The following is a 12,224-nucleotide window of genomic DNA, read 5'->3' on the forward strand; positions in this document are numbered from 1 at the left end:
TTTATCAAACGCTCCCTCGATATCTATGAATATACCCAGGGTGGATTCTTTCTTGTCCAATGATCTCTCGATTTTGCCAACCACATGATGAAGGGCCGAATCAGTAGACTTTTCCGGAGTATATGCATGTTGATTTGAATGAAGTGGGTCCTAACTTATCAGGAGAAATCTTATGTTTCTTCAGAATTCGTTGAATAACAGACAGTGGAACAGCCATTTCTCTAGATAAATATCAGATGGAATTATTTGGATTTACCTCAAAGTAGGTTAAAACGTCAATTTCTGTATCTTAATATATTACAAAACGTTTTCTAGTTTTCCTCTTCTCAAAAACTTTTTCATTGTTCCTGAATCGATGATAAAGCACAGTAAAAAAAAGCCGATTAGGTAATTCACGATCGGAAAACGAAGTGCTGTAGTGCTGGAGAGCTCTTACGCTGTTTTACTGGCAAACCAAATAGGATTCTAACATATCACATTTTTCTTTATGGGAAAATGGCATTTCAAAAAATATGTCGTGATATACTTGAGAATATTTGACAAATTGTATTTCAACAGAACTTCAAGGCAAATTGATTACTCATAATAATTCTGTTTTATCGAATCAAACACATTTTTTTCCAACCGCATTAATATGAGGCTCCAGTATTTTCTGTTCTGTACCAAAACGGTTTCAATGTTATCATTATAGGAGACATATTTTGATTCACAGAATAAATACGGCTAGTGGAATTGATTTAAGATAAAAATTATCATGAAGAAAAGAGATTTGAAACTATCTATGTTTTTCACCACTTTTATTTGTAACTAACGTTACTGCAGTCGCATCATTTTATGAAATATTTTGAAAACACGACTGTCAATTTTTTTTTTTTTCGGCACCAAGAAGGCCATTAAAAATGTTACTAGTCTGCCCATTTAACCGAATTCGTAGCATCAATAATAATGGAGTTGGCAATGGTGCCGACTTAATTTGGAGCACCCGGTATATGTATTTTTTAATTTCTATAAGTTATTATACATAGGTTATATAATCTATTTCTAGTTTTAATATTGATGACCTCCTCAATAAAATACCCTCTTAGAAAATAAAGTATGTTTATGCCTATTGAAAATTTGTAAGCTACATTGGAATACTAAAACAAGTTACTGTTCTTTATGAATGGCTAACATAATGAGCTGAATGATGGTAATGACTACTATTTGTGTTTCATTTGCATCCAGATGAGTCATTTCCGCCAAAAGTTATTCGCTATCTTCACTTGATGTATTTTGATCGGGCAGAGAGTGAATTATTTTCGTCAGGAATAAATTTGGAATAAATTTAGTACGAAAAAACGCACCTACTGTGACCCTTTGCAACAAATTTTTTTCCAGGGTCACTCGTATTATAGTATTTCTTAGGATTGAACAAGGAATTTCTTCAGTAATATATGAAGTTGCACTGTGCAAAATTGAAATTACCAATTTGAATTATATCTATCGAAGGAAAAAAGTGTGAATAATAATATCATGCGCTAGTTTTCACTTATGGCTTCAACCTACAAAAATAATAATACGAAAACTCACCTCTGGTTCATGGGAATACATTTTCTATCATTGCAAAGAAAATACGAATCCCGGCAGGTGATTACTTCGCATTGTTCCTCATCAGAACTATCCTCACAATCGCTAATTCCATCACATTTCAAAATTTTAGGTACACATCTGAAGTTCCCGCATGTAAAATGTTTCTTATTAGGGCACACGCATTTTCCCTCTTCCAATACCAGTCCATCCGGACACAAGCAAGCGAAATTGTTGTTGGGTAAACTTACGCAAATGTAGGGACACGAGGAATTGCTACATCCATTCATACCTGTTTGAATATTACTAGAGATAGCTTTTAGGCTCATTATATCCGGTATTTGTTCTAGTACAGTTTCTACACTTTTGAAGGAGATTTTGTCTGCTTTTAAAATAGAATTATTTTTTCGGTGATTCCAGTAGAGACTGTTGTTCAAAACCGCTATAGAAACTGGATACGATACGAATTCGTTATCTGAAACAATTTTCAAGAAACCATAACCTTGCAAATCACTGCTACCAATATATTCTCTTCGAGCATCTACCCAGTAAAGTCTATTGGCGACATAATCAATTGTTAAACTACTGGGCATTTCGACCTTATCTCTACCAAATAATGTTTTCACGTTACTTCCATCTGAGTCAGCTCTGTTGATTGTTGCATTGTTAACCGACCAATCACCCCAAAATATATAACCAGCTATGGGGTGAACTACAATGCCTCTTGGTCTTCGTAAAACAGTAGAGTTTAATAAAGTAGTTACACCCCTGATGGTAAAGTTTACTCTGATCACTTGTATTTCAATACTATTTCCATCCACTATATAAAAAAGCGTTTTCGATATCCAGTCCAGAGATGTTCCTGAGACGTAATTCAAGCCTCTATAAACCAATGTTTTTGTAGTATTGTCATATCCTAAACATTGCTTTTCTACACCTATTGTATCATCTGTCCAGTAGGCACAATTAGATGTTATATCGAAATCAACAGAGGAAACATTTTTCAAATATTGGGTAGAAAATTGTTCTAATGTTTTAGAGGAGAAGTTGTATCGTAAAATACTTTCCTTTTGACCGAGAAGAAGAAATTCTTTTTCATCTTTTAATGGACAAGGGACTTTGTCAGGCAAGTAGAGTTTTTCGAAACCGCCACTGCAAAAATCTCCAGCTATTTTTCGATATCCTCTTGTTCGGTTATAAAACTGACCTGGTTTGCAATCTGGTGGAGTCTTATACGGATTGTAACTGTCCAGTGGTTTGGTAAGGAAACATAGAAGGGGAATGCCTGCAGATGAAAATCCAGCATCGCTAAAAATAAAGTGTTGACTGATGAATAATGTTACTAGAAAATGTCAAAGAATTCTAAACTGATCTTATAAAAATAGGTTTTGGAATTGTGGATATTGATTTTTTGAAGTACACTACGCTAAGAATTAGTCAGCAATATTAATTTTGTTTTTATTGAATTCATTCAATACGTTGAAAACAACAACCAATAATGGAAGTGAGATTCAACTGTCATCTCGTTCCAAAGGTCATTCATCTCTATTCACAACTTTGTTCACTTTTTTCATTTGGTACAGCAGATATAAAAAAAACGTTACCAATAAGTTAACAACAAATCAGAGTGAAAGAGGTTATGTTCATTGATCTTTGAAACAAATTCTTTGTGATGCCAGTTTTGTAGGAAAAAGAGTTAATCCAAGGACGAATTTAAGGTTTCGACCTCACCAAGGAAAGGGAATGAAAAATTAATGTTGAAAATTGGTCCACTTAAAAACTATCGATGAATTATTTCAATTTTAATTTTTTATATTACGTGAAATCAGAATCAGCCTTCAAAGTTTTAGCTCCTGCACGTAATTTCTGATTATTACGGACTTTTTGAAGGAATTATTTTTCTTTTTATTATAATTTATTTAGAATAAACATGAATGAAAAAAGAAATTATTTGTTGTTGTATTGAGATATTCCATCAACATGGTATTTGTCGAATAAACTGCTGTTGGAAGGCATTATTTTTGACTACTTGAAATTGTTCTTGAATCATCAATAAGACTAACCCATCAATATACTCTGCTACCACAAATATATCATGGAAGTCACTATGTATATGTGATTGTAGAATTGAATGATCTACATTTTCAAACAAATTTTGCAGAAAAAACTAATAAACCTTTTTTTATAATTGCTGTTCCCTAATTTTTTGTTGTTTTATATGGAGTACATGTTACCTCATACTCTTCAATTTTATCATCATTATACCCAACGAAAGCAACTTTAGCGTTGGTGCCATAATTATTACATGAATATCTTTTGTACTGTTGCTATATTAATATAGGGAGAATTTTTTCGAAAAAAAAGCCATGCAAACTGAATTTTTATATAAAACAGCTTCGTTTCCCATTGCTTTATTTGAAGTGTTCCTTTTTTGAATTGGCAATTATCCTCTCTCCCTAAATTTAGCTACGAGTTCGTTGAACAGTTATGCTGTAATAATAGTGCAACTTACGTTTTCACAATAACATTCAGTTACCGATATTCGTTCCATAATTGAATGAACAACTGTTAGTCAAATAATAAGCCAAAATAGTCATCGTCAAAATAATGAGAGATACTGAGTGTAAATAATTGAAAGTTCATTTTTTTAATTCATTGCATCGTGTTTCTTGAAACATATTTTAAAAAAGTAGAACAACTATTCATGAAACCGTACTAAACACGAGATGAAATATATTTCTTGAGAGTGAAATAATTGTACCATGGCAGATATTCTTTTTAATGTTTTTTTTGATAACTACTTTATCAAATTGAAAAAGTAAAAATCATCGAAAAAATAAATAGATGACCTTTCAAACGAGGTATTGCTTGATCTCTACCCATTTAGTTTTGAAGGTTCGACTTTTACCAGAGGGAATGAAAGTGTCAATGTTGAAAATATGCTCGAAATAAAAATTGACAAAAATGAGAGATTCTTTATTTCAATTTCATTAGTCTACTTTGTTGGTCGGCACTTGAAGAAGACTCATGATAAATATATTCGTATTCTATGAATAAACAATTTACAAGTAGCATTGAATACGTTTCGATATGTATAAATGTTTTGAAAAGTATCACTATCTATTAAAATAAACAGTCGCCCTGGAGGTAGAAATGGAAACCTACAGGAACAGAGCTAATCAAAGAAAGGATGAATATATTGTTATACAGTGATTGGTGAGTAGAGACGTACCTATACTTTCAATAATAATAATAATCTTTATTCATCCTTTAAGATCATATACATGATATAGGACAAGTCATAAAATGTATATAGACAGACATATATAAGTACACATATATATACATATACATACGATAAACATATAACTATATTACTTTAAACATATCGTCCATACAAACAAGCAAACAACAAATGAAAAAAAAACTAGGAATTAGCAAAATATTCACTAATGTCATAAAAGCAGGACTCCACTAAATATTTCTTCAAACTTGTTTTGAATTTATTAATATTTTTTTCATTTTTGATATTACTTGGGAGATGATTGAAAAATCGTATTCCATTATATTTAGGACTGCTTTCGTAAAGTGATGTACAATGCTTTATACTTCTAAATAAGTCACCATGCCTCGTAGCATAGTCATGAGAGTCAGAATTTTTTGAGAAGCTCTTGATTTTGAGTTTAACATATGTTACAGTTTTATAAATGTAGATTGATGGTACTGTCAGTAATTTAAAAAATGGTTCCATCTTGTATGAATTCATCATACTTGAGCTCTTTTCTGAATCTTTTTGTGGAATAGTATAATAGCTATACGCTGCACCAAAGACTGAAGACAGGGCCGTAGCAAAAAGAAAAACCAGGGGGGGAGGGAATCCAAATTTTCCCAACTCCACCAGCAAAATTTCTCAACTTTCAAAGAAATGAAAGCCGAGGGATTAGTTACTTCTATAGTATATTAATTTTCTTACTTAGCTATCTAAAGATTGGCTGAATGCTTATGCCCGTGATTATAAATATAATAATGGGAATTACTCTACTTTGGACCAAGGTCCTTGATCTTCCACCATATCCACCATTTATAGGAACATTCAATACAAATGAAAGGAAACAACACTTGAATAATATTGTGCTTATTGCTTTCTAATATTATTTTTTCTATCTTCACGGCCCGAAATTCCCCAACTTTTCCAAGTCGGAAAAACAGCGAAAAGTTGGGAATTTTGTAAAATTGTCTCTTCAAAATTTGTGGACTATTCAGGACTGTTTTCTTACTTGGGAGAAACTAAACTTTTTTGAAGATTTCAAACAACTCAGAATTCTCTTCAAGTTATACATGTAGAGAAATCCCAACCTTCTCCTGGTTCTTTCCCTTTTCTTATTACCTCTCCTTTTTTTCCTCATTTTTATATTTTTAATTTTTATTTATTTTTTCACTATTATCTTTTTCTATCTTCATTGCCCAAAAGTCGAAAAAGCAGGAGAAGGGGCTCCCCCCCACCCCCCCCATGGCTGAAGATATGAGAGTTAACTAATTTCATTTGGGTGTCTTTCAAAGATTTTATATTCGAATAGCAATTGATCGTCAGTTGCTTTCTCCCATTCCTGATTTTCACAGTTCCACCGGTCATAGCCAATATATACAGCAGGTCGGTCGGTAGCCGGTCGGTTCGACGTGGGTGCTTTGTTCACTCACTCAAATCGACAGCCGTGTTGGTCGGTGGTTTGAGCCCCAGGCTGGACGATCGATTTTCAGTTGCTATCGTCCAACCCGTGTTAGGAATCACATCACACGTTAAAAAGTAAGACCTCGTTAGTCCTTAGCTCGTACAAGTTTCGACTTCTGAGGGTTATCGTTCATAGGGTTGCAACAGCTGATTAACGGAAAAACATATTTTGAACATATTTTTTAAAATTGTTTGAAACCGTGTCTATGGAGAAATCTCAAGTGTGGATGAGATAAGTACGTTCAAATTCAAAAAGAAAGAAAATTCCAAATGAATTATCGTATCCATACGTGGCAGTAGATTCACTTTTTCGAAAATTGGAGCCCATACGTCAGTATATTTTAATTTGTATGAAAGAGTTTTGAGTCTTCGTCTATATGAAGAGTCGATGATTCACAAAGATACTCTCTGAATTTTCTCTTCCCAATCAACTTATCCACCATGTTTCGAGGATATCCGTTACTTTCAGCTATGTCACTGATACATTTTTTTTTCTTATTAGTCAGTGGGCTATGCTTGAAGACTGGCAGTAAACAAATCTAAAGAAATGAGCTTTAAACGTTCAAGCCAGTCTCGAATATACCTTTACAGTAGGTTGAATGGACTGACGCCTATCAGAAAACAACTACTCCCCTGGCTTATACCACGAAGGGCGTTGGATTATATCCGACAGGCGACAGTGTAGGAATCTTCACATGAATTTTCTTGCATATGCAATTGGCAATACAACTAAAAGAGTCGACCTTCAATTTTGGAACTCGCACACTTGCAGACCGGTTTCGGGCCAGTCTTCAAGCATAGCCCACTGACTAATAAGAAAGTTTTTCTTTCTCATTCAGAGGAATCGGGCACATTTCAAATATGCAGTTGGTTAGAACCTCGTTCACTAGATGGGGTGACATTTTGTTGTTCGCTCCAACTTAGGAGGAGGAATGAAATACTCTGAAAGAATTCCAATTTTCAATTAGGGAATATCATTGACTTTAGGTCGATGATGGCCACTATCTTGCACTGACGAGTGGCTAACGAGCCCGACTCTGGTCTGCAAGTGTGCCCGTTCCAAAATTGAAGGTCGACTCTTTCAGTTGTATTGCCAATTGCATATGCAGGAAATTTTCTGTGAAGAAGAAATTTTCTGCACTGACGCCTGTCGAATATAATTCAACGCCCTTCGTACTATTAGCCAGAGGAGTAGTTGTTTTCTGATAGGCGTCAGTCTATTTAACCTACTGTGTAGGTATATTCGAGACTGGCCCTAACTAACCCATTCCCCTGCAACGTCTGTTGCAGGGGAATGGGTTAGAAGCTTCTGAAAAATATGCTGAAATGTATCCTCAACGGCAGCATCCTTCACATAGAATATTTGCTCGACTTCATCAACGATTACGAGAATATGGTTCATTCGACAAAAGAACGCAGGATTGTGGTCGCCATCGAGAAGTACGAACACCACAGCTTGAGGAAGCAGTACTTAATTTGATAGTAGAACAACCTACTACCAGTACTAGAAAGATTACTTTCCAGCTAAATGTTGATCATATGACGGTATTTCTAATTTTAAAGGAACAACTCTTATACCCTTCCCATCTGCAACGAGTACAGGCACTGTTACCGCGAGACTGGAAATGATTAGAAGAAATTGTGACTTTCTGAAGATGATAGAATTCACAGACGAATGTAGTTTTTCTCATGACAAGATTATTAATTTTCATAATTACCACATATGGGCTGATGAAAACCCTCACGCTATTGTCGAAACTAACCATCAAGAACAGTTTTCTCTTAACGTGTGGCTCGGAGTTTTTGAGGATGATTTAATTGGGCCTCATTTTCTACCTCCTCGATTAAATGGTGAGGCATACGTTCAATTTTTAAGAGAAGTGCATCCAGTACTGCTGGAGGAAGTTCCTTTGGATGTCAAAAGAGATATGTTTTTTAAACATGATGAGGCTTCTGCCCATTTTAGTCAAGTAGCACGTCAGCATTTAACTGAAACATATTCAAATCAGTGGATAGGTCGAGGAGGACCACAGAACTGGCCCGCTTGATCCCCGGATCTTAATCCTCTCGATTTCTCTATTTGGGGCCATTTGCAGCATTTGGTTAATCGTACTCCTTTCGCGATGTAGAGGACTTAAGAAACCGCATCATCGATGCGTGCAGGGTAATTAGAAAGACTCCAGGAATTTGAGCGAATACGTGGCTCAATGCGCCGACGTCTAGACGCATGCGTAATGTCTGAAGGTAGACATATTGAACATTTACTATGATTTCTACATGTTGTGTGTTTTGTTATTAATAAATTAGTTTTGTTAACTGTTCTTTGATCATTTAATGCAGGTATTACCTACAAAATGACAATAAATCCGGTTGCATTTATGACGATGTATCTCTGTAGTTGTTCGTAAAATAATTTTTTGCTGCGAACTGGTTTATTTTGGGCAAAAAACCCAGAAGACATTTTTTGTTTAGAATGAAACAGGCTATCGGAAATGAATTTTTAAATGGTAAACAAATAATAAGACAAAAAGTTACATTAGAAATAAATTTTAGGGGTTGCGTTTTCCACCCCTTACAACCATGGGGCAAACCAAATAAATTACTGGCTAAGTGTCTTTTTGTTGGTACAAAACGTCAGGTTAATTTCGATATTGTAACTTTTTCAGTGCTTGTGAAAAAAATTGTTATACAAATTTTATGTACCCCCTTTAAGGGGCTGTATCTTAGCAAGGGATGCTCCAATGAAGTTTCTTTATATGAAAGATCCTATCTTTTCTTCGATGAGGAATCACCTCCTTAAATGTTTTACACTTATTCAGTTACACCCTGTATAGGGACAGGCAGCGGAAAGCGAATTTGTTTTATACTATGTATTGATTATATTTAAATTGAATTTAAATTGAAAAATTGTGGAAGGTTATTTCCTACCAGATCAGTGAAGAGTCTTTTTATATGCATTCAAATAAATACATCGATACAACTTTGCGATTCTTACCATTCAAAATCATCGATATCACAATTACAAGTCTGTTTGGAGATATTTCTGACATAACTCAAACCATGGAGACAGTTGGCCAGAGGAATTTTCCGTTCATAGGTTGTTTGTTGACCAAGAACACAAGGTATGTAATAACTACTGCTTTCTGTCCTTTGCCTAGGAAACCACACTGTGAAGTCGTTCTAAAAAATATTTCCATTTAATTTTTTGATATATATACAGGGCGTTCCAACGAAGACTTGACCTCCCCTGTAAGTCTGAAACGAACGTGTAATCGAAAAATTCAATTTCAAATTCAAATTCAAAATTCACTGATTCTGATATGGAAAACATACCCGAAACTTCACCCCCCTGCAGTCAGCGACTACCCTCCCTATTTTTTTCAATGATATGGGGGGTCGAGAGAGACATCATTCGAAAAGTTTTTTGTTCCTCTATTACTTCTGTATTTTTTTTCGAAATTTGTTTATTCGTTATTGAGAAATTGAATGTTGAACGTTTCATTTAAGAAAAAACAGAAAATTCGCTATCGCTCATTTTATTGAGGGAATCAACAAAAGTAATATCAATTGCAACACAATCAAGGGATGAAGTGTTCAAAATCACCTCCATCTCTTTCCATACAATAATATAGTCTACTTTCGAAAGCGTTCCTTACATTATTGAAGATGTCCGGAGCCATAAATGGGCATTCCCGAACAATTCTCTGTCGCAGGTCTTCTAGATTTGTAGAATTGATTCAATTAGTAGTTAACGTTTTGAAATGGACGACAATGTTAGTTTTTTTCTATACTGGTAGTTTTTGTTGAATCTAGTTGTCGCAGAACAAGAAGTAGGTAGTTGGCCACAGTCACTGAATGGCACTGAATGTGCTAAAGTTACTGCAAGAATTTATTATACGAATCATCCAGACCACAACGTGAGCCATCAATACGTTAAACAGTTAATGGATAAGTTTCGAACTTCAGGTTCTGTTCACAACAAAAACATGAAGTATCCCATCTTGTCAGAAATGACGGAGTTGAAGTTGCAGTTTTAGGACATGTACAAATGGTACTGCGCAATCTATCAGACAAGTAGCTGGATCGTCTGATGTATCATCTACTAGTGTTTTTCGGATTTTGAAGGACTACAAATTCCATCCTTTCAAAATAAGGCTAGTTCAGAAATTAAACGAAGATGATCCCGATTGTCGTGAGGTGTTCAGCGAGAAATTGACCAATAACCCAAACCTTCTATACAATACATGTTTTTCAGACGAAAGTTCTTTCATGTTGAACGGTGAAATGAATATAGACATAATTGTCGTTACTAGAGCGATGTGAATCCTCATTTGGTGATGGAAACACACATTACAAGACTCTGTAGATCCTATGATTTACCAAAATTTAGGAAATGGTGACAATTCAGTAGAAAATGAAATAACATTTCAGCAGGATCTTGCACCCCAACATTCAGATGTTCGAGTGAAACAGTTTTTGGACAAACGTTTTTCAATACGTTGGTGTCAAGGGGTCAAGTGGAGTGGCCAGCTAGATCACCTGTTCTCACACCGATGGACTTCTTTCTGTAGGGACACCTGAAGTCGAAAGTGTACTCTACTAAGACCTGCAGGTCTAGAAGACCTGCGACAGAGAATTGTTCGGGAATGCCGATTGCTGACTCAGGACATTTTGAATAATGTAAGGAACGCTTTCGAGAGTAGACTGTATTATTGTATGGAACTAGGTGGAGGTCATTTTGAACAATTTATCCGTTGATTTTGTTTCTACTGATATTATTTGTTGTTGATTTCCTTATTAAAATGAACGACAGCGAATTTTCTGTTTTTCTCAAATGAAACGTTCAACATTTAATTTCTCAATAACAAATGGACCAATTCAGAAAAAATTTACAAAGGTTATAGATATACAAAAGACCTTTCAAATGATGTATCACTCGACCCCCCATGCCATTGAAAAAAAATAGGAGTGTAGTTGCTGACCGCAGAGGGGTGAAGTTTCGTATATGATATCCATATCAGAACTAAAATTTTCGATTATATGTCCATTTCTGACTTACAGGGGAGGTCAAGTTTTCGTTAGAACGCCCTGTATATATAGATATTAACATGGATTGGTTGTCACTATCATGAATGATATCAGTGGCATTATCAGGAAACATTGCACAACTCATACAGAACTGAAATATTCAAATTGTCTTGAATCATACCTCGGGAAAATCTCTAACAAATAATCATTTTATTTTGAAAACATATAAGAGCCATTACGAACGAACCAACCCATTACTTGATGAAAATCAATAACACTGCCCATCATAATAACCAAATAATTTTCACAAACATTTTTTTTCGATTCTCGACGCGTTTAGCTAACACCGTAGCTTTATCGGTAGATAGTCATAATGATTGAGATATCATTGAAATTTTTCATTCGTTTTAAGACCTGTTGATGCCAATATGTGTGGAATATAACATCTTTCATATGTCCGCCACGGCTACTTTGGGTGAAGGCATCCGAAATTTGACCGATGTCATGAAATATGTTGGCATTGAGGGCCTCTGTGGTTTACTCGCATACACCAGCGACTCAAGAAAATTTCACAAGAAAAAGTCTAACGGTGTCAAATCGCACGATCACGGTGGCCAGTTCACATCACCTCCAAGTGAGATGATTATGGCCTCAAATCGCTCGTGCAGAATATCCAAAGTGTTATGGGCTATGTGGCACGTAGCGACGTCCTGTTGGAACCACGTGTTGTTGGTATCCAGATTATCCATTTCAGGCCAAAAGAAGTTGGTAATAATCAACCTATAGTGCTTTCTGCCAATAGCGGTATACATCGACTCCATTATTTCCAAAAATACTACGAAAATCAGCCATGGAACAGTTCTACCCAACTTCAAGTAACGATAGAGTCCGCTACAAGACC

The 12,224-nt window shown here is 35.2% G+C and overlaps 1 protein-coding gene across 1 annotated transcript in view; it reads right to left on the reverse strand.

Moving 5' to 3' along the window:
• LOC111514650 (uncharacterized) overlaps positions 1–12,224 on the reverse strand; it is a 102,484-nt gene that overhangs the window by 21,753 nt on the left and 68,507 nt on the right. Inside the window, exons 18-19 of the mRNA XM_074182706.1 lie at positions 9,291–9,475; positions 1,570–2,874 (exon numbers count right to left, since the gene is read on the reverse strand). Of these exons, the coding sequence (XP_074038807.1) occupies positions 1,570–2,874; positions 9,291–9,475 (1,490 nt within the window). The remainder of the gene's footprint in view (positions 1–1,569; positions 2,875–9,290; positions 9,476–12,224) is intronic.

The sequence above is a fragment of the Leptinotarsa decemlineata genome, unplaced genomic scaffold, assembly GCF_025532065.1.
Source record: "Leptinotarsa decemlineata unplaced genomic scaffold, Ldec_3_MD MMD2_tig00026328_RagTag_RagTag, whole genome shotgun sequence".
Lineage (NCBI taxonomy): Eukaryota > Metazoa > Arthropoda > Insecta > Coleoptera > Chrysomelidae > Leptinotarsa > Leptinotarsa decemlineata.